General features: G+C 51.3%; 3 protein-coding genes and 2 pseudogenes across 3 annotated transcripts; 3 read left to right on the top strand and 2 right to left on the bottom strand.

The window, feature by feature from the left end:
* The first annotated feature begins 3,022 nt into the window (after positions 1–3,022).
* On the top strand, positions 3,023–3,850 carry LOC146542546 (feather keratin Cos1-1/Cos1-3/Cos2-1 pseudogene; annotated as a pseudogene).
* Positions 3,851–8,356: 4,506 nt separating this feature from the next.
* On the bottom strand, positions 8,357–9,195 carry LOC146542545 (feather keratin Cos1-1/Cos1-3/Cos2-1-like). The gene is made up of 2 exons (XM_085210847.1): positions 9,097–9,195; positions 8,357–8,683 (listed from the first exon to the last, which is right to left on the bottom strand). The coding sequence occupies exons 1-2, from the start codon at positions 9,193–9,195 to the stop codon at positions 8,357–8,359; spliced, it is 426 nt and encodes a 141-aa protein (XP_085066973.1).
* Positions 9,196–12,350: 3,155 nt separating this feature from the next.
* On the top strand, positions 12,351–12,656 carry LOC109364790 (feather keratin Cos1-1/Cos1-3/Cos2-1). Its single transcript, XM_019611390.2, has one exon. It carries the CDS (start codon positions 12,351–12,353, stop codon positions 12,654–12,656), a length of 306 nt encoding a protein of 101 aa, XP_019466935.1.
* A 4,521-nt stretch (positions 12,657–17,177) lies between these two features.
* LOC146542544 (feather keratin Cos1-1/Cos1-3/Cos2-1-like) lies at positions 17,178–18,016 on the bottom strand. The gene is made up of 2 exons (XM_085210888.1): positions 17,918–18,016; positions 17,178–17,504 (listed from the first exon to the last, which is right to left on the bottom strand). The coding sequence occupies exons 1-2, from the start codon at positions 18,014–18,016 to the stop codon at positions 17,178–17,180; spliced, it is 426 nt and encodes a 141-aa protein (XP_085067014.1).
* A 3,142-nt stretch (positions 18,017–21,158) lies between these two features.
* Positions 21,159–21,464, top strand: LOC146542543 (feather keratin Cos1-1/Cos1-3/Cos2-1 pseudogene; annotated as a pseudogene).
* Positions 21,465–22,718: the final 1,254 nt, after the last annotated feature.

Below are 22,718 nucleotides of genomic sequence, written 5' to 3'. Positions count from 1 at the left end.
GGCTTCCTGGTCTCTCCCTGCTAGGACCCAGAAAGAAGCACGCGATGCCTATCAAGCTACTTCTCAGACCCTAGCCCAGTAGCCCCCCCAGAAGCAGTGCAGTCCCAGCTACTGTCCAGGACCAACCTTCTCCCCTTCCTTCCAAACTTCCCTTTTCCATGAGCAGCAGCTCCAAGCTTTGTCATGGAACAGAGCTAGTAGATCTGCTCCATCTGCATGGTAGCAGATGAGAGGTCTATAGACCTCAGGCCTCCTATGAAGGGAGAGGGAGACAGGAAGGGGGCTCACGCTCACCTGGATCCCAGGAAGAAAGAGGCAAGAGAAGCGAATGTGAGAGTAAGGACCTGGGCTGTCTTTTATAGTGGACCAACGCTGACCCATATCCTGAGACATCACTTACAGTAGTGATTATTTTCTGACCAGCGCCTCTTGAATGCCAAACATCCTAGCTAATGATATGGACAGTGTGCTGGCTTCCTGTGCAGCACTGTTGAGTTTCCAGCTTTGTGTAATTTCCATTCCAGGCTAAAGGCATCTTTTGAGAGTAATGAGGGAGGCCCAAGCATTTCTACGCCACAGACACCAGCGTGGGAAACAGAGTGAATTAATGTGCCAGAGGAGTCCAGCAAGTGGAAATGTCGCCAGCCCGGGTCACTCCTTTGGTTTCTTAGGGGCCTTTCTTGCAGGAGGTGTACCATCTGCGGAGTGTGACCCGATTCCACTTGACACAAGTTTCCTGAAAATCCTGCCCTCCTGTTTTGTCTCCTCATATTTTGCCTTGGGGATCTTGGAATGGGGTAAAAAGACGTGTAGAGTCCTTTCCAGGTCTCAAAAGAAAGACCAAACGATAAATGGTGTATGAAGAGGGGTTTTCAAAATGAAAGAATCAAAAGGGTTGTAGACAGTGAGTTAATCCAGTATAGGAATGCAGATTCTGTGCAGAGTAACAGGGAATCAAGTGGATTTTCCCCAAGTAGCACTCTGGAGATCCTGTCCGTACAGGGCTCCTTCTTCTTCTTTTCCATACTGTGGAGTCTTTTATGTTCGGGGTGAACAACTGGAGAAAATCTTACATGTTTTCCTTTCCACGATTGAAAACATTCATTTCTGCCATTCTGTGCATAAATTCTCAGCACTGGTGAGCACTGCACACTCCATCTGATTCCCTTTCTAGCACGCCTCGGGATAACAGATGGCCTCCAATGCCTTTTTCAAGTCTCCCGGTGGATTTTTCCTCTCCGTGCAGTCTCACTGAGTACCGGAAAATGTCATTAACACGTGCATACGTTTGTGCCTCCAGTGTGCTGGTTCTGTACAAATGTCTGCCGGTGAAGATTTTTGCACAATTCCGTGAGCGTGTGCGTGTGCTGGGCCACTGCAAAGGAACCATTGGTGGCACTGGATTTCTGGAGCAGTGTCAGGTGACCTGCGTGATATCTCGTCCTATGCTCTGACTCATGTCAGGCACACTCAGGGGACCTGGGCCATTCTCTCCCATCCCGTCCTGTCCCGTCCCGTCCCGTCCCGTCCCATCCCATCCCATCCCATCCCATCCCATCCCATCCCATCCCATCCCATCCTGCACCATCTTGCTGCCCTCTGACCTTCTCCCTTTGCCTGGCACGTTGCAGGCAGGCAGCTGCTTTCTTCTCTGCTCAAGGAGTTTTGCAGCCACTCTCCGGCTAAGCGCACTCATGGCTGTAACCCAAAATGTGCTGCAGGTTGGGAAGAGCACAGACAAAACCCTGCACATGCAGATTTGCCGTGCAGTCACATTCCGATCCACTTTGGTGTAGAAATCAAGCATAAAGGGCAGGCATGGACAAGCATGGACAAGCATGGCACGCATGGAGAAACTCCAGGGGAAAATAGATGGTCTTTACAATGCGCGTAATGAGCCGGGTCTCTTGGGAGGGATATACGACTGGTGTCTGAGTCTGGAAGGATGCAACTAGGAAGGCTAAGGCCCAGACAGAACTAAATGTGGTGAGAGAGATCAAGGATAACATGAAAGTCTTCTTGAAGTATGTCATGGGGACAAGGAAGACAAGAGACAATGTGGATCCCCTGCTTGCTGAGGTGAGTGCCCTGGCCTTGTGGATGCTATGCCCAAGTAGTGGGAAGGAAAGAAGTTCATTGGAAGTAGTGAACATGGAATCACCAAAGGAGAAATCATGCTTGAGCAACCTCACAGGATTCGCGATGCCATCACCCGCTGGGTGGGTGAGGGGACAGCAGTGAATGACGTGTACCTTGACTCCAGCAAGGCAACAAACAGAAACGGCAACATAGGAAATTCCTAGATGATAAGTTCCTCTGAAGATGATCTCTAGAGGTCCCTTCCAATCCCTGCCAATCTGTGATTCCGTGATCCTGCTGGCTTTTGCTGGGCTTCTGTATGAACTCCCTCAGCTCTGATGCCTTGGAGCAGGATCTACACAGCAAAACATGGGAATCATCCTCTTAGTCCTGAGTCTAAATCAGCGTTCCCCGCACCTGGGAGGGTATATGGTTTACCTGCTGTCTGTATGGCTCCCGTCATTTTTTTTCTTATTAAAATAGCCCTCCTGTAACAGCATTTGCTCTTGAGACTTTTTTTTGAGGTCTGGAGAGGACTCTGCGCGACTTGGTGCCCCATTCCATGATCAGTGAGACAAAAAGGCAGGAGACAAAACAGGGCAGCAGAATTTTCCCAAGAGAAGGGTCAAGCGGGAGAAGGTCATACTCAGGAGCTGGTACACCTCTTCCCAGAAGAGCCCCTAAGAAACCTTCAGGAATGACCTAGGCTGACATCTTCCGCCTTGGCTTTGTGGACTCTTGCAGCACATGAAATGAGTCTGTTGCTCTCACTGGTGTTTGTTGTGCAGAAATGCTTGGGCTTCCCTTCATGCCTCCCAAAAGATGCCTTCATTCAGGAAGTGACATGGCATAAAGCCAGAAATGAAACAGAATTGCGCAGGAAGCCAGCAGACCACCCATATCATTATCTGGGATGATTTGCATTCTGGACAAGAAAAGCTTGTCAGAAAATAATCACCTCTATAAGCAGTGCCTCTGGATATAGGTCATCTTAGGTCCAGTATAAAAGGGAGCCCAGCTCCTGGCTCTCTCATCCACTGTTCTTCCCTTCTTCTCCTTGGGAACCAGGTGAGTGTGAAGCTCCTTCCTGTCCTTGCCGCTCAACTAAAGGAGGTCTCAGCACAGCGAAGGTTTGAGATGTTATCACCGCTGTTTCATGCCAAGTTGTGGGACTGCTTGTCATGGGGAAGAGAAGGGCAGAATTGTCCTGGACTCAGAGCCTGTGTGTAGGTAGTGTGGGGGCTCAAATTTAGCTGGATAGGCACGGGAGGGTATTTCTGGTCAGCAGATAGCTGGATACGTGGAGTCCAAGAATCCTTTGACTTCCTCTTCACATCCTTCAGATGCCAATAGTGCATGTGCTTTGGTTTATTCATGGCCGGTTGCACGTCTGTTCCTCATGAATGCCCATGTTGTGCTTCCTTCCTGCTCTCGCTCCCAACAGGTGTACCACCAGTCCCGAGACATGTCCTGCTGCGACCCATGCGTGCCATGCCAGCCCTGCGGCCCAACTCCTCTGGCCAGCAGCTGCAATGAGCCCTGCGTCAGGCAGTGCCAGAACTCCACCATCGTCATTGAGCCCTCTCCCGTGGTGGTGACCCTGCCCGGACCCATCCTCAGCTCCTTCCCGCAGAACACCGCCGTCGGATCCTCCACCTCCGCTGCTGTTGGCAGCATCCTCAGCTGTCAGGGCGTGCCCATCACCTCGGGGGGCTTTGACCTCTCCTGCATTTCCAACCGCTACTGTGGCAGAAGGTGCACCCCCTGCTAAAGGTGCTGGGCACTGGTCCCGGTCAAGGTCCCCCTGGAAATCACAACACGGCAGTGGACTGTAGCACCAATGTTGTGCTGCTCTTTCTGCCCTGCAAGACACACAGCACGGGGCCAGCTGGGCTTCCCTGACCACATGGAGAAAATCTATCAATATTCCCTTTTGCTCTCTCCTCCTATCTAATACCTCAGCTGTCTTTGCCTCAGCGATCTCTGTTAGTACCCTCAAAACCAGCCTAAAGTGACCTGCAACCTCTCTTCCTTTCTTGGCCAAGACGTGTGGGCCTGGTGGCAACGCTGTCGTAGGACCGGGGAACAGGCTCATGTCTGTTCCTGCTGCTCCCCACCCTTGCTATCTGCACTTGCAGTGATGTCATTTCCCTCCTCTGACTCATTAAACACTTGCTGCATCCCCTTCTGTGTCCTTCAGTGTTTCTGTTTTTGTCGTTTGCGCACAGACGTCCAAAGGAGAAAGCCATGGCTTTAGTGAGAATCATCTAGGGAGATTCCATCGTTCTTCTAGATATGGGAGGCCAGCCAGCGCACACTGCTGCAATTTCATCTCTCAGGCGCCCTCTTTTGAAGCAGAGGAAATTATCCGTGATTACTATTGAACCAATGGCTGTTAGTCCTTGCCTCGATGTGTCTCTGTGTAGACATATCCCTTCGAGCCTGGAGCACATCATGTGACAGGGAATCTTGACCAATGAGAGCCTGTCTCTGGCCTGGGCTTCTGTTGACCTCCTGGCTTGGCCAGGCTCCTTGTTGGTCCGCTGTAGTCACTGTGTGGAGCCTTCAGCCAGGCCACCCTTGGGCCTGGCCCTGGCCTGGGTGCCAGCTCCTGCTCTCACCCTGGCACCAAAACCTTCCACGCATAACCCACGTGCTGCTTGCCTCAGGGCAATGTCCTGTAGGTGCTCCTGGGCTAGAGTCATCTGCCAGTTAAAACCGAGATCTGTTGTGATGCATCTACAGAATCACATTGTCACCGTTCACCCTTCTCTTGATTATGTCAAAATCCTCCTAGCGAATAAGTTAGATTATTGATGTCGCCTCACTTATTCCCCGTCTGCATCCTGTGTTAATTGAGGTATTCTGGGAGACTGTGTACTTAGGGACACAGGAACTGACCAGAGCAGGCAGTCCTTGAAGGACACCTTTCTGAGAGCAGAAGAGCTCTCCCTCCCACAGGGTAAGAAATGAAGCAGAGAAGGCAGGAAACCAGTATGGCTGGGCAAGGACTGGATGGTCAAACTGGGGGATAATGAGGAAAGGTATAGCCAGTGGAAGCTGAGATGGGTGGCCTAGGAAGTCTACAGGCCTGCTGTCCAGATGTACAGAGATGCAATCATGACTGCCAGGGCTCAGGTGGAACTGAACTGCTTGAGGGCTGTGATAAATAAAGAGACGAGGTACTAGATGTTCCTCGGTCAGAAGACGCAGCTGAAGTAGAATGTCCTACCGCTGATAAATGAGAATGGTGAAAAGTCTTCAACCAACACCGTAAAGGCTGCGATACTCAGCAAGTTCTTCAGCCCAGTCTTCACTGGTAATCAGGCATCCCAGGTCTCTCACATCCTTGAACCTGTAGGCAGGGGTCGGGGGAGCAAAATCCCTCCGACAGTAAGAGCAGAGCACATTGAAGGCCACCTGATGAGACTGAAAGTGCACCACCCTCTAGCACTGGTCAACGCAGCTTTTAGCTGTGACGTAGATAGTGTGATTGATTGTACCCTCAGCAACTTTTCCAATTGGACTAAGGTGAATGGGGCATGTGATGCGACAGAGGTAATTGATGGCATCCTTAGGGACCCAGACAGGCATGAAAATCAGCCCGTTTGAAATTCATGCAGGTCATGTGCAAGGTATTGCATTTGGGTGATTGCAATCCCAGGTGTGTCCACAGTCTGAGAGAACACACTGAGAGTAGGTCTGTGCAGAAGGACTGCTCATACTGGAAAATGACTTGTTAGCACGATGGGGTATTTTTGGATTCAGTATTTTTTGTCTCATCGGTTACTCTACACTCTTTTGATTGCGTGGGATATTTCTGGTCACTTGGTCACAGGAGAGAAGAATGAACTCCCAGGAGACTTCATTTTTCCGCTTCTGTTTTCTGCTTGGTGGAGGGAAAGCAAAAACAGACTGGGAATCTCAAAACTGCCCTCTTTCCTATCACTGCTCCCTTGTTTTCTAGGCTACAGCATTAAAGAAAGGAGTTTGGTTTTGGAAGCTCTCATTTTATTGGGTGTAATTGCAGTCGTACTGTATTCTATTGTATTATCTCACATTCTGATGTTATACTCAGAAAATTAACTTTATCCCTTAGGGGTTTGCCACTGTTTTCCTCATCTGGGCCCATCACCTTGCGTTTCTCTCCCCTCTTTCCCCCCTTCCTGGGGCCTGGGTCCTAGGGTCTCTTCACTTCCTTCTCTTGGATCTAGCCTGAACCAGGCCACACACTGACATGAATTATTCTAGCTGTGAGAGTTTGGTAAGAAGACCATTAAGGGAACCTTTCAAATGAAAAGGCTATAAGAGTCTGGGATGCAATGTTCTGCTTCCTCTCTACCCTCTCTCCCAACGGGTGCACCTTCAGCCCGATGATTAGACCTGCTGTAACCGGGGCCGGTCATGCCAGCCCTGCAGCCAGACCCCTCTGTCCAGCAGCTGCTGTGAGCCCTGTGTCAGGCAGTGCCCGGACTCCACCATCCTCACTGAGCCCTCTTCTGGGCTTGTGATCCGGCCTGAACCAATCCTCAAAACATTCCCGCCGAACACCCCTGTGAGATCTTCAACCTGCGCACCTGCTTAGAATCCCTCAGCCTGGTACCTCTGAGCTCTGGCCCTGATGCGATGGAGCAGGACTGGTCATGGGCTTCCATCCCCACCTACCATGCAGAACATCCTGTTGCCCACAGGATGCTGGAAACGCACCTCAGGATCCTTGGGGAGTCCTGGAAGAGAATCAGGTTCTCTAGGAGGGACAGATCAGTGCAGAGCTGCTGGAAATACCTTCCGCGTGAGCCCGTGAACTCCTGATCTCTCAAATCCTTCTCTTGGCCTTTGCTCCTTCTCCACAGGGAGTTGCTGGGTACTGGCCTGGGTGCGTATGTTCATCTCTTCCACTCGTATGCAGAAGGACAGAATGCAGCCTTACTGCAAAGTGTTCTCAGCCCTACTGCAAAGTGTTCTGTCAGGGCTTGCCCAGAATCTCTTGCTCAAAGCCCCACGTCTCATTCCCAGAGAGATTCAGGGGCCCTGACATCCGCACGGGAAAGTCTGAGGTGGTGTTCAGGAGGCAGATTCTGGCATTACTCATCTTTCTTGGGCGCGTGATGTGTAAACCTCCTTCTGCAGTCCTTCTTCTTCCCTACTTCTGATGCCAAGCACTGATGTCCTGGACACGGAAGATTTCCTGTCAACTGCTCAAGCATGTGGTCTCCCCTAACACTATTCCAGCAAGTGTTTCTTTCTTCCTTTTCCTTTTGGAGTCATCAGCTTCCAATTTTTGTGGATTCTGGCATCCAGAACAACTTGACCATTATCAAGAGAAGGAAGTACACCCAAGAGTAAGTCTGCCAATTCGTGCCAGACGTTGGTTTCAGAGGTCAGTTACTTCTATCTGAGAAGCATCTGTGAATTACTGCTTCAACACAGGCAGCAGATGTGTTACGTGCAGTTCATCTCAGAGGTGAGGTGAGCAGTGGGACTAGGGCTCAAGCCCGGGCCACACGTGTCAGTTCCCTGGCTGAATACTCCATTCAGCGACTCTCCAGGGCTTAGATGGAGCAAGCCCAGGCCACGTGGATGACACGAGGCCTGCAAATGTACAGGGACACATGCAGCAGAGCTGGGACAAGGCTGCTCTAGATGTGGCCTTCACTGAAGGCTGAATGTCTACAGTTGCCTCCCCATCCCATCCCATCCCATCCCCATCCCATCCCACCCCGCCCCCCCCTTCCCACCCACCCCACTAGTAGGGAACTTATATACTTGTGCTTTGTCATTTCAGAGCAAGAATTTTCTCATCTGACCATATTAGCAGAAGAAGGACAAACCATGCAGGGACACAATGAAGGTTGCAGCAAATGTTTAATGAGTCTAAGGAGGGAAATGAGGTCAGACAAAGTGGAGATCCCAAGGGCAGGGAGCAGCAGAAGCAGACAAGATTCGGTTCCCCTTTTCCTATGGCAGAATGGCCACAGGACGCCCTCCTAAATGCCCATCAGAGGAGAGAGGCTAGAAGGTCCCTAGGACCTGCTGAGAGAATTTTGGGGAGAGTAACAGACAACAAAGAAAAGAGAGAAAAGTGAGTGGAAGGGAATATAGTTAGACATTGGCCACGTAGTTAGAGAAGCCAGGTGAGGCCCTCCTGTCTGTCGTGACAGGGTAAGCCACAGATGGTCATCTGCTCTGAAAACTGCGGCACAAAGTCTGTTCTGCTGTCCAGCACCGTGTCCTGAGATCGTTGGGGGTCCTTGTCTGGGACCAGTGCCCAGCACCTTTAGCAGGGGGTGCACCTTCTGCCACAGTAGCGGTTGGAAATGCAGGAGAGGTCAAAGCCCCCCGAGGTGATGGGCACGCCCTGACAGCTGAGGATGCTGCCAACAGCAGCGGAGGTGGAGGATCCGACGGCGGTGTTCTGCGGGAAGGAGCTGAGGATGGGTCCGGGCAGGGTCACCACCACGGGAGAGGGCTCAATGACGATGGTGGAGTCCTGGCACTGCCTGACGCAGGGCTCATTGCAGCTGCTGGCCAGAGGGGTCGGGCCGCAGGGCTGGCATGGCACACACGGGTTACAGCAGGACATGTCTTTGGGCTGGCAATGTACCTGTTGAGAGAGAGGACCGAGTGGAGAAAATAGAGAGTCAGGAGGAGCCTACCATCCCACCAAGAGGGAATCACACACATGCAGTCCTGGGAGTTGGAAGCTGTGCAGGGATGATCATCGGCTTCCTGGTCTCTCCCTGCTAGGACCCAGAAAGAAGCACGCGATGCCTATCAAGCTACTTCTCAGACCCTAGCCCAGTAGCCCCCCCAGAAGCAGTGCAGTCCCAGCTACTGTCCAGGACCAACCTTCTCCCCTTCCTTCCAAACTTCCCTTTTCCATGAGCAGCAGCTCCAAGCTTTGTCATGGAACAGAGCTAGTAGATCTGCTCCATCTGCATGGTAGCAGATGAGAGGTCTATAGACCTCAGGCCTCCTATGAAGGGAGAGGGAGACAGGAAGGGGGCTCACGCTCACCTGGATCCCAGGAAGAAAGAGGCAAGAGAAGCGAATGTGAGAGTAAGGACCTGGGCTGTCTTTTATAGTGGACCAACGCTGACCCATATCCTGAGACATCACTTACAGTAGTGATTATTTTCTGACCAGCGCCTCTTGAATGCCAAACATCCTAGCTAATGATATGGACAGTGTGCTGGCTTCCTGTGCAGCACTGTTGAGTTTCCAGCTTTGTGTAATTTCCATTCCAGGCTAAAGGCATCTTTTGAGAGTAATGAGGGAGGCCCAAGCATTTCTACGCCACAGACACCAGCGTGGGAAACAGAGTGAATTAATGTGCCAGAGGAGTCCAGCAAGTGGAAATGTCGCCAGCCCGGGTCACTCCTTTGGTTTCTTAGGGGCCTTTCTTGCAGGAGGTGTACCATCTGCGGAGTGTGACCCGATTCCACTTGACACAAGTTTCCTGAAAATCCTGCCCTCCTGTTTTGTCTCCTCATATTTTGCCTTGGGGATCTTGGAATGGGGTAAAAAGACGTGTAGAGTCCTTTCCAGGTCTCAAAAGAAAGACCAAACGATAAATGGTGTATGAAGAGGGGTTTTCAAAATGAAAGAATCAAAAGGGTTGTAGACAGTGAGTTAATCCAGTATAGGAATGCAGATTCTGTGCAGAGTAACAGGGAATCAAGTGGATTTTCCCCAAGTAGCACTCTGGAGATCCTGTCCGTACAGGGCTCCTTCTTCTTCTTTTCCATACTGTGGAGTCTTTTATGTTCGGGGTGAACAACTGGAGAAAATCTTACATGTTTTCCTTTCCACGATTGAAAACATTCATTTCTGCCATTCTGTGCATAAATTCTCAGCACTGGTGAGCACTGCACACTCCATCTGATTCCCTTTCTAGCACGCCTCGGGATAACAGATGGCCTCCAATGCCTTTTTCAAGTCTCCCGGTGGATTTTTCCTCTCCGTGCAGTCTCACTGAGTACCGGAAAATGTCATTAACACGTGCATACGTTTGTGCCTCCAGTGTGCTGGTTCTGTACAAATGTCTGCCGGTGAAGATTTTTGCACAATTCCGTGAGCGTGTGCGTGTGCTGGGCCACTGCAAAGGAACCATTGGTGGCACTGGATTTCTGGAGCAGTGTCAGGTGACCTGCGTGATATCTCGTCCTATGCTCTGACTCATGTCAGGCACACTCAGGGGACCTGGGCCATTCTCTCCCATCCCGTCCTGTCCCGTCCCGTCCCGTCCCGTCCCATCCCATCCCATCCCATCATCCCATCCCATCCCATCCCATCCCATCCCATCCTGCACCATCTTGCTGCCCTCTGACCTTCTCCCTTTGCCTGGCACGTTGCAGGCAGGCAGCTGCTTTCTTCTCTGCTCAAGGAGTTTTGCAGCCACTCTCCGGCTAAGCGCACTCATGGCTGTAACCCAAAATGTGCTGCAGGTTGGGAAGAGCACAGACAAAACCCTGCACATGCAGATTTGCCGTGCAGTCACATTCCGATCCACTTTGGTGTAGAAATCAAGCATAAAGGGCAGGCATGGACAAGCATGGACAAGCATGGCACGCATGGAGAAACTCCAGGGGAAAATAGATGGTCTTTACAATGCGCGTAATGAGCCGGGTCTCTTGGGAGGGATATACGACTGGTGTCTGAGTCTGGAAGGATGCAACTAGGAAGGCTAAGGCCCAGACAGAACTAAATGTGGTGAGAGAGATCAAGGATAACATGAAAGTCTTCTTGAAGTATGTCATGGGGACAAGGAAGACAAGAGACAATGTGGATCCCCTGCTTGCTGAGGTGAGTGCCCTGGCCTTGTGGATGCTATGCCCAAGTAGTGGGAAGGAAAGAAGTTCATTGGAAGTAGTGAACATGGAATCACCAAAGGAGAAATCATGCTTGAGCAACCTCACAGGATTCCGCGATGCCATCACCCGCTGGGTGGGTGAGGGGACAGCAGTGAATGACGTGTACCTTGACTCCAGCAAGGCAACAAACAGAAACGGCAACATAGGAAATTCCTAGATGATAAGTTCCTCTGAAGATGATCTCTAGAGGTCCCTTCCAATCCCTGCCAATCTGTGATTCCGTGATCCTGCTGGCTTTTGCTGGGCTTCTGTATGAACTCCCTCAGCTCTGATGCCTTGGAGCAGGATCTACACAGCAAAACATGGGAATCATCCTCTTAGTCCTGAGTCTAAATCAGCGTTCCCCGCACCTGGGGGGGTATATGGTTTACCTGCTGTCTGTATGGCTCCCATCATTTTTTTTCTTATTAAAATAGCCCTCCTGTAACAGCATTTGCTCTTGAGACTTTTTTTTGAGGTCTGGAGAGGACTCTGCGCGACTTGGTGCCCCATTCCATGATCAGTGAGACAAAAAGGCAGGAGACAAAACAGGGCAGCAGAATTTTCCCAAGAGAAGGGTCAAGCGGGAGAAGGTCATACTCAGGAGCTGGTACACCTCTTCCCAGAAGAGCCCCTAAGAAACCTTCAGGAATGACCTAGGCTGACATCTTCCGCCTTGGCTTTGTGGACTCTTGCAGCACATGAAATGAGTCTGTTGCTCTCACTGGTGTTTGTTGTGCAGAAATGCTTGGGCTTCCCTTCATGCCTCCCAAAAGATGCCTTCATTCAGGAAGTGACATGGCATAAAGCCAGAAATGAAACAGAATTGCGCAGGAAGCCAGCAGACCACCCATATCATTATCTGGGATGATTTGCATTCTGGACAAGAAAAGCTTGTCAGAAAATAATCACCTCTATAAGCAGTGCCTCTGGATATAGGTCATCTTAGGTCCAGTATAAAAGGGAGCCCAGCTCCTGGCTCTCTCATCCACTGTTCTTCCCTTCTTCTCCTTGGGAACCAGGTGAGTGTGAAGCTCCTTCCTGTCCTTGCCGCTCAACTAAAGGAGGTCTCAGCACAGCGAAGGTTTGAGATGTTATCACCGCTGTTTCATGCCAAGTTGTGGGACTGCTTGTCATGGGGAAGAGAAGGGCAGAATTGTCCTGGACTCAGAGCCTGTGTGTAGGTAGTGTGGGGGCTCAAATTTAGCTGGATAGGCACGGGAGGGTATTTCTGGTCAGCAGATAGCTGGATACGTGGAGTCCAAGAATCCTTTGACTTCCTCTTCACATCCTTCAGATGCCAATAGTGCATGTGCTTTGGTTTATTCATGGCCGGTTGCACGTCTGTTCCTCATGAATGCCCATGTTGTGCTTCCTTCCTGCTCTCGCTCCCAACAGGTGTACCACCAGTCCCGAGACATGTCCTGCTGCGACCCATGCGTGCCATGCCAGCCCTGCGGCCCAACTCCTCTGGCCAGCAGCTGCAATGAGCCCTGCGTCAGGCAGTGCCAGAACTCCACCATCGTCATTGAGCCCTCTCCCGTGGTGGTGACCCTGCCCGGACCCATCCTCAGCTCCTTCCCGCAGAACACCGCCGTCGGATCCTCCACCTCCGCTGCTGTTGGCAGCATCCTCAGCTGTCAGGGCGTGCCCATCACCTCGGGGGGCTTTGACCTCTCCTGCATTTCCAACCGCTACTGTGGCAGAAGGTGCACCCCCTGCTAAAGGTGCTGGGCACTGGTCCCGGTCAAGGTCCCCCTGGAAATCACAACACGGCAGTGGACAGTAGCACCAATGTTGTGCTGCTCTTTCTGCCCTGCAAGACACACAGCACGGGGCCAGCTGGGCTTCCCTGACCACATGGAGAAAATCTATCAATATTCCCTTTTGCTCTCTCCTCCTATCTAATATCTCAGCTGTCTTTTTGCCTCAGCGATCTCTGTTAGTACCCTCAAAACCAGCCTAAAGTGACCTGCAACCTCTCTTCCTTTCTTGGCCAAGACGTGTGGGCCTGGTGGCAACGCTGTCGTAGGACCGGGGAACAGGCTCATGTCTGTTCCTGCTGCTCCCCACCCTTGCTATCTGCACTTGCAGTGATGTCATTTCCCTCCTCTGACTCATTAAACACTTGCTGCATCCCCTTCTGTGTCCTTCAGTGTTTCTGTTTTTGTCGTTTGCGCACAGACGTCCAAAGGAGAAAGCCATGGCTTTAGTGAGAATCATCTAGGGAGATTCCATCGTTCTTCTAGATATGGGAGGCCAGCCAGCGCACACTGCTGCAATTTCATCTCTCAGGCGCCCTCTTTTGAAGCAGAGGAAGTTATCCGTGATTACTATTGAACCAATGGCTGTTTGTCCTTGCCTCGATGTGTCTCTGTGTAGACATATCCCTTCGAGCCTGGAGCACATCATGTGACTGGGAATCTTGACCAATGAGAGCCTGTCTCTGGCCTGGGCTTCTGTTGACCTCCTGGCTTGGCCAGGCTCCTTGTTGGTCCGCTGTAGTCACTGTGTGGAGCCTTCAGCCAGGCCACCCTTGGGCCTGGCCCTGGCCTGGGTGCCAGCTCCTGCTCTCACCCTGGCACCAAAACCTTCCACGCATAACCCACGTGCTGCTTGCCTCAGGGCAATGTCCTGTAGGTGCTCCTGGGCTAGAGTCATCTGCCAGTTAAAACCGAGATCTGTTGTGATGCATCTACAGAATCACATTGTCACCGTTCACCCTTCTCTTGATTATGTCAAAATCCTCCTAGCGAATAAGTTAGATTATTGATGTCGCCTCACCTATTCCCCGTCTGCATCCTGTGTTAATTGAGGTATTCTGGGAGACTGTGTACTTAGGGACACAGGAACTGACCAGAGCAGGCAGTCCTTGAAGGACACCTTTCTGAGAGCAGAAGAGCTCTCCCTCCCACAGGGTAAGAAATGAGGCAGAGAAGGCAGGAAACCAGTATGGCTGGGCAAGGACTGGATGGTCAAACTGGGGGATAATGAGGAAAGGTATAGCCAGTGGAAGCTGAGATGGGTGGCCTAGGAAGTCTACAGGCCTGCTGTCCAGATGTACAGAGATGCAATCATGACTGCCAGGGCTCAGGTGGAACTGAACTGCTTGAGGGCTGTGATAAATAAAGAGACGAGGTACTAGATGTTCCTCGGTCAGAAGACGCAGCTGAAGTAGAATGTCCTACCGCTGATAAATGAGAATGGTGAAAAGTCTTCAACCAACACCGTAAAGGCTGCGATACTCAGCAAGTTCTTCAGCCCAGTCTTCACTGGTAATCAGGCATCCCAGGTCTCTCACATCCTTGAACCTGTAGGCAGGGGTCGGGGGAGCAAAATCCCTCCGACAGTAAGAGCAGAGCACATTGAAGGCCACCTGATGAGACTGAAAGTGCACCACCCTCTAGCACTGGTCAACGCAGCTTTTAGCTGTGACGTAGATAGTGTGATTGATTGTACCCTCAGCAACTTTTCCAATTGGACTAAGGTGAATGGGGCATGTGATGCGACAGAGGTAATTGATGGCATCCTTAGGGACCCAGACAGGCATGAAAATCAGCCCGTTTGAAATTCATGCAGGTCATGTGCAAGGTATTGCATTTGGGTGATTGCAATCCCAGGTGTGTCCACAGTCTGAGAGAACACACTGAGAGTAGGTCTGTGCAGAAGGACTGCTCATACTGGAAAATGACTTGTTAGCACGATGGGGTATTTTTGGATTCAGTATTTTTTGTCTCATCGGTTACTCTACACTCTTTTGATTGCGTGGGATATTTCTGGTCACTTGGTCACAGGAGAGAAGAATGAACTCCCAGGAGACTTCATTTTTCCACTTCTCCACTTTTCTGCTTGGTGGAGGGAAAGCAAAAACAGACTGGGAATCTCAAAACTGCCCTCTTTCCTATCACTGCTCCCTTGTTTTCTAGGCTACAGCATTAAAGAAAGGAGTTTGGTTTTGGAAGCTCTCATTTTATTGGGTGTAATTGCAGTCGTACTGTATTCTATTGTATTATCTCACATTCTGATGTTATACTCAGAAAATTAACTTTATCCCTTAGGGGTTTGCCACTGTTTTCCTCATCTGGGCCCATCACCTTGCGTTTCTCTCCCCTCTTTCCCCCCTTCCTGGGGCCTGGGTCCTAGGGTCTCTTCACTTCCTTCTCTTGGATCTAGCCTGAACCAGGCCACACACTGACATGAATTATTCTAGCTGTGAGAGTTTGGTAAGAAGACCATTAAGGGAACCTTTCAAATGAAAAGGCTATAAGAGTCTGGGATGCAATGTTCTGCTTCCTCTCTACCCTCTCTCCCAACGGGTGCACCTTCAGCCCGATGATTAGACCTGCTGTAACCGGGGCCGGTCATGCCAGCCCTGCAGCCAGACCCCTCTGTCCAGCAGCTGCTGTGAGCCCTGTGTCAGGCAGTGCCCGGACTCCACCATCCTCACTGAGCCCTCTTCTGGGCTTGTGATCCGGTCTGAACCAATCCTCAAAAACCTCTGTGAGGTTGAAGATCTCACAGAACACCCCTGTGAGATCTTCAACCTGCGCACCTGCTTAGAATCCCTCAGCCTGGTACCTCTGAGCTCTGGCCCTGATGCGATGGAGCAGGACTGGTCATGGGCTTCCATCCCCACCTACCATGCAGAACATCCTGTTGCCCACAGGATGCTGGAAACGCACCTCAGGATCCTTGGGGAGTCCTGGAAGAGAATCAGGTTCTCTAGGAGGGACAGATCAGTGCAGAGCTGCTGGAAATACCTTCCGCGTGAGCCCGTGAACTCCTGATCTCTCAAATCCTTCTCTTGGCCTTTGCTCCTTCTCCACAGGGAGTTGCTGGGTACTGGCCTGGGTGCGTATGTTCATCTCTTCCACTCGTATGCAGAAGGACAGAATGCAGCCTTACTGCAAAGTGTTCTCAGCCCTACTGCAAAGTGTTCTGTCAGGGCTTGCCCAGAATCTCTTGCTCAAAGCCCTACGTCTCATTCCCAGAGAGATTCAGGGGCCCTGACATCCGCACGGGAAAGTCTGAGGTGGTGTTCAGGAGGCAGATTCTGGCATTACTCATCTTTCTTGGGCGCGTGATGTGTAAACCTCCTTCTGCAGTCCTTCTTCTTCCCTACTTCTGATGCCAAGCACTGATGTCCTGGACACGGCAGATTTCCTGTCAACTGCTCAAGCATGTGGTCTCCCCTAACACTATTCCAGCAAGTGTTTCTTTCTTCCTTTTCCTTTTGGAGTCATCAGCTTCCAATTTTTGTGGATTCTGGCATCCAGAACAACTTGACCATTATCAAGAGAAGGAAGTACACCCAAGAGTAAGTCTGCCAATTCGTGCCAGACATTGGTTTCAGAGGTCAGTTACTTCTATCTGAGAAGCATCTGTCAATTATTGCTTCAACACAGGCAGCAGATGTGTTACGTGCAGTTCATCTCAGAGGTGAGGTGAGCAGTGGGACTAGGGCTCAAGCCCGGGCCACACGTGTCAGTTCCCTGGCTGAATACTCCATTCAGCGACTCTCCAGGGCATAGATGGAGCAAGCCCAGGCCACGTGGATGACACGAGGCCTGCAAATGTACAGGGACACATGCAGCAGAGCTGGGACAAGGCTGCTCTAGATGTGGCCTTCACTGAAGGCTGAATGTCTACAGTTGCCTCCCCATCCCACCCCATCCCATCCCATCCCACCCCCGCCCCCCCTTCCCACCCACCCCACTAGTAGGGAACTTATATACTTGTGCTTTGTCATTTCAGAGCAAGAATTTTCTCATCTGACCATATTAGCAGAAGAAGGACAAACCATGCAGGGACACAATGAAGGTTGCAGCAAATGTTTAATGAGTCTAAGGAGGGAAATGAGGTCAGACAAAGTGGAGATCCCAAGGGCAGGGAGCAGCAGAAGCAGACAAGATTCTGTTCCCCTTTTCCTATGGCAGAATGGCCACAGGACGCCCTCCTAAATGCCCATCAGAGGAGAGAGGCTAGAAGGTCCCTAGGACCTGCTGAGAGAATTTTGGGGAGAGTAACAGACAACAAAGAAAAGAGAGAAAAGTGAGTGGAAGGGAATATAGTTAGACATTGGCCACGTAGTTAGAGAAGCCAGGTGAGGCCCTCCTGTCTGTCGTGACAGGGTAAGCCACAGATGGTCATCTGCTCTGAAAACTGCGGCACAAAGTCTGTTCTGCTGTCCAGCACCGTGTCCTGAGATCGTTGGGGGTCCTTGTCTGGGACCAGTGCCCAGCACCTTTAGCGGGGGGTGCACCTTCTGCCACAGTAGCGGTTGGAAATGCAGGAGAGGTCAAAGCCCCCCGAGGTGATGGGCACACCCTGACAGCTGAGGATGCTGCCAACAGCAGCGGAGGTGGAGGATCCGACGGCGGTGTTCTGCGGGAAGGAGCTGAGGATGGGTCCGGGCAGGGTCACCACCACGGGAGAGGGCTCAATGACGATGGTGGAGTCCTGGCACTGCCTGACGCAGGGCTCATTGCAGCTGCTGGCCAGAGGGGTCGGGCCGCAGGGCTGGCATGGCACACACGGGTTACAGCAGGACATGTCTTTGGGCTGGCAATGTACCTGTTGAGAGAGAGGACCGAGTGGAGAAAATAGAGAGTCAGGAGGAGCCTAGCATCCCACCAAGAGGGAATCACACACATGCAGTCCTGGGAGTTGGAAGCTGTGCAGGGATGATCATCGGCTTCCTGGTCTCTCCCTGCTAGGACCCAGAAAGAAGCACGCGATGCCTATCAAGCTACTTCTCAGACCCTAGCCCAGTAGCCCCCCCAGAAGCAGTGCAGTCCCAGCTACTGTCCAGGACCAACCTTCTCCCCTTCCTTCCAAACTTCCCTTTTCCATGAGCAGCAGCTCCAAGCTTTGTCATGGAACAGAGCTAGTAGATCTGCTCCATCTGCATGGTAGCAGATGAGAGGTCTATAGACCTCAGGCCTCCTATGAAGGGAGAGGGAGACAGGAAGGGGGCTCACGCTCACCTGGATCCCAGGAAGAAAGAGGCAAGAGAAGCGAATGTGAGAGTAAGGAACTGGGCTGTCTTTTATAGTGGACCAACGCTGACCCATATCCTGAGACATCACTTACAGTAGTGATTATTTTCTGACCAGCGCCTCTTGAATGCCAAACATCCTAGCTAATGATATGGACAGTGTGCTGGCTTCCTGTGCAGCACTGTTGAGTTTCCAGCTTTGTGTAATTTCCATTCCAGGCTAAAGGCATCTTTTGAGAGTAATGAGGGAGGCCCAAGCATTTCTACGCCACAGACACCAGCGTGGGAAACAGAGTGAATTCATGTGCCAGAGGAGTCCAGCAAGTGGAAATGTCGCCAGCCCGGGTCACTCCTTTGGTTTCTTAGGGGCCTTTCTTGCAGGAGGTGTACCATCTGCGGAGTGTGACCCGATTCCACTTGACACAAGTTTCCTGAAAATCCTGCCCTCCTGTTTTGTCTCCTCATATTTTGCCTTGGGGATCTTGGAATGGGGTAAAAAGACGTGTAGAGTCCTTTCCAGGTCTCAAAAGAAAGACCAAACGATAAATGGTGTATGAAGAGGGGTTTTCAAAATGAAAGAATCAAAAGGGTTGTAGACAGTGAGTTAATCCAGTATAGGAATGCAGATTCTGTGCAGAGTAACAGGGAATCAAGTGGATTTTCCCCAAGTAGCACTCTGGAGATCCTGTCCGTACAGGGCTCCTTCTTCTTCTTTTCCATACTGTGGAGTCTTTTATGTTCGGGGTGAACAACTGGAGAAAATCTTACATGTTTTCCTTTCCACGATTGAAAACATTCATTTCTGCCATTCTGTGCATAAATTCTCAGCACTGGTGAGCACTGCACACTCCATCTGATTCCCTTTCTAGCACGCCTCGGGATAACAGATGGCCTCCAATGCCTTTTTCAAGTCTCCCGGTGGATTTTTCCTCTCCGTGCAGTCTCACTGAGTACCGGAAAATGTCATTAACACGTGCATACGCTTGTGCCTCCAGTGTGCTGGTTCTGTACAAATGTCTGCCGGTGAAGATTTATGCACAATTCCGTGAGCGTGTGCGTGTGCTGGGCCACTGCAAAGGAACCATTGGTGGCACTGGATTTCTGGAGCAGTGCCAGGTGACCTGCGTGATATCTCGTCCTATGCTCTGACTCATGTCAGGCACACTCAGGGGACCTGGGCCATTCTCTCCCAACCCGTCCTGTCCCGTCCCGTCCCATCCCATCCCATCCCATCCCATCCCATCCCATCCCATCCCATCCCATCCCTGCACCATCTTGCTGCCCTCTGACCTTCTCCCTTTGCCTGGCACGTTGCAGGCAGGCAGCTGCTTTCTTCTCTGCTCAAGGAGTTTTGCAGCCACTCTCCGGCTAAGCGCACTCATGGCTGTAACCCAAAATGTGCTGCAGGTTGGGAAGAGCACAGACAAAACCCTGCACATGCAGATTTGCCATGCAGTCACATTCCGATCCACTTTGGTGTAGAAATCAAGCATAAAGGGCAGGCATGGACCAGCATGGACAAGCATGGCACGCATGGAGAAACTCCAGGGGAAAATAGATGGTCTTTACAATGCGCGTAATGAGCCGGGTCTCTTGGGAGGGATATACGACTGGTGTCTGAGTCTGGAAGGATGCAACTAGGGAGGCTGAGGCCCAGACAGAACTAAATGTGGTGAGAGAGATCAAGGATAACATGAAAGTCTTCTTGAAGTATGTCACGGGGACAAGGAAGACAAGAGACAATGTGGATCCCCTGCTTGCTGAGGTGAGTGCCCTGGCCTTGTGGATGCTATGCCCAAGTAGTGGGAAGGAAAGAAGTTCATTGGAAGTAGTGAACATGGAATCACCAAAGGAGAAATCATGCTTGAGCAACCTCACAGGATTCTGCGATGCCATCACCCGCTGGGTGGGTGAGGGGACAGCAGTGAATGACGTGTACCTTGACTCCAGCAAGGCAACAAACAGAAACGGCAACATAGGAAATTCCTAGATGATAAGTTCCTCTGAAGATGATCTCTAGAGGTCCCTTCCAATCCCTGCCAATCTGTGATTCCGTGATCCTGCTGGCTTTTGCTGGGCTTCTGTATGAACTCCCTCAGCTCTGATGCCTTGGAGCAGGATCTACACAGCGAAACATGGGAATATCCTCTTAGTCCTGAGTCTAAATCAGCGTTCCCCGCACCTGGGAGGGTATATGGTTTACCTGCTGTCTGTATGGCTCCCGTCATTTTTTTTCTTATTAAAATAGCCCTCCTGTAACAGCATTTGCTCTTGAGACTTTTTTTTGAGGTCTGGAGAGGACTCTGCGCGACTTGGTGCCCCATTCCATGATCAGTGAGACAAAAAGGCAGGAGACAAAACAGGGCAGCAGAATTTTCCCAAGAGAAGGGTCAAGCGGGAGAAGGTCATACTCAGGAGCTGGTACACCTCTTCCCAGAAGAGCCCCTAAGAAACCTTCAGGAATGACCTAGGCTGACATCTTCCGCCTTGGCTTTGTGGACTCTTGCAGCACATGAAATGAGTCTGTTGCTCTCACTGGTGTTTGTTGTGCAGAAATGCTTGGGCTTCCCTTCATGCCTCCCAAAAGATGCCTTCATTCAGGAAGTGACATGGCATAAAGCCAGAAATGAAACAGAATTGCGCAGGAAGCCAGCAGACCACCCATATCATTATCTGGGATGATTTGCATTCTGGACAAGAAAAGCTTGTCAGAAAATAATCACCTCTATAAGCAGTGCCTCTGGATATAGGTCATCTTAGGTCCAGTATAAAAGGGAGCCCAGCTCCTGGCTCTCTCATCCACTGTTCTTCCCTTCTTCTCCTTGGGAACCAGGTGAGTGTGAAGCTCCTTCCTGTCCTTGCCGCTCAACTAAAGGAGGTCTCAGCACAGCGAAGGTTTGAGATGCTATCACCGCTGTTTCATGCCAAGTTGTGGGACTGCTTGTCATGGGGAAGAGAAGGGCAGAATTGTCCTGGACTCAGAGCCTGTGTGTAGGTAGTGTGGGGGCTCAAATTTAGCTGGATAGGCACGGGAGGGTATTTCTGGTCAGCAGATAGCTGGATACGTGGAGTCCAAGAATCCTTTGACTTCCTCTTCACATCCTTCAGATGCCAATAGTGCATGTGCTTTGGTTTATTCATGGCCTGTTGCACGTCTGTTCCTCATGAATGCCCATGTTGTGCTTCCTTCCTGCTCTCACTCCCAACAGGTGTACCACCAGTCCCGAGACATGTCCTGCTGCGACCCATGCGTGCCATGCCAGCCCTGCGGCCCAACTCCTCTGGCCAGCAGCTGCAATGAGCCCTGCGTCAGGCAGTGCCAGAACTCCACCATCGTCATTGAGCCCTCTCCCGTGGTGGTGACCCTGCCCGGACCCATCCTCAGCTCCTTCCCGCAGAACACCGCCGTCGGATCCTCCACCTCCGCTGCTGTTGGCAGCATCCTCAGCTGTCAGGGCGTGCCCATCACCTCGGGGGGCTTTGACCTCTCCTGCATTTCCAACCGCTACTGTGGCAGAAGGTGCACCCCCTGCTAAAGGTGCTGGGCACTGGTCCCGGTCAAGGTCCCCCTGGAAATCACAACACGGCAGTGGACAGTAGCACCAATGTTGTGCTGCTCTTTCTGCCCTGCAAGACACACAGCACGGGGCCAGCTGGGCTTCCCTGACCACATGGAGAAAATCTATCAATATTCCCTTTTGCTCTCTCCTCCTATCTAATATCTCAGCTGTCTTTTTGCCTCAGCGATCTCTGTTAGTACCCTCAAAACCAGCCTAAAGTGACCTGCAACCTCTCTTCCTTTCTTGGCCAAGACGTGTGGGCCTGGTGGCAACGCTGTCGTAGGACCGGGGAACAGGCTCATGTCTGTTCCTGCTGCTCCCCACCCTTGCTATCTGCACTTGCAGTGATGTCATTTCCCTCCTCTGACTCATTAAACACTTGCTGCATCCCCTTCTGTGTCCTTCAGTGTTTCTGTTTTTGTCGTTTGCGCACAGACGTCCAAAGGAGAAAGCCATGGCTTTAGTGAGAATCATCTAGGGAGATTCCATCGTTCTTCTAGATATGGGAGGCCAGCCAGCGCACACTGCTGCAATTTCATCTCTCAGGCGCCCTCTTTTGAAGCAGGAAGTTATCCGTGATTACTATTGAACCAATGGCTGTTTGTCCTTGCCTCGATGTGTCTCTGTGTAGACATATCCCTTCGAGCCTGGAGCACATCATGTGACTGGGAATCTTGACCAATGAGAGCCTGTCTCTGGCCTGGGCTTCTGTTGACCTCCTGGCTTGGCCAGGCTCCTTGTTGGTCCGCTGTAGTCACTGTGTGGAGCCTTCAGCCAGGCCACCCTTGGGCCTGGCCCTGGCCTGGGTGCCAGCTCCTGCTCTCACCCTGGCACCAAAACCTTCCACGCATAACCCACGTGCTGCTTGCCTCAGGGCAATGTCCTGTAGGTGCTCCTGGGCTAGAGTCATCTGCCAGTTAAAACCGAGATCTGTTGTGATGCATCTACAGAATCACATTGTCACCGTTCACCCTTCTCTTGATTATGTCAAAATCCTCCTAGCGAATAAGTTAGATTATTGATGTCGCCTCACCTATTCCCCGTCTGCATCCTGTGTTAATTGAGGTATTCTGGGAGACTGTGTACTTAGGGACACAGGAACTGACCAGAGCAGGCAGTCCTTGAAGGACACCTTTCTGAGAGCAGAAGAGCTCTCCCTCCCACAGGGTAAGAAATGAAGCAGAGAAGGCAGGAAACCAGTATGGCTGGGCAAGGACTGGATGGTCAAAC

Source organism: Meleagris gallopavo, chromosome 29, assembly GCF_905368555.1.
Source record: "Meleagris gallopavo chromosome 29, MGAL_WU_HG_1.1, whole genome shotgun sequence".
In the NCBI taxonomy this organism is placed as follows: Eukaryota; Metazoa; Chordata; class Aves; order Galliformes; family Phasianidae; genus Meleagris; species Meleagris gallopavo.
The sequence above is the reverse complement of the archived record's forward strand: the minus strand, read 5'-3'. Positions and strand labels throughout refer to the sequence as shown.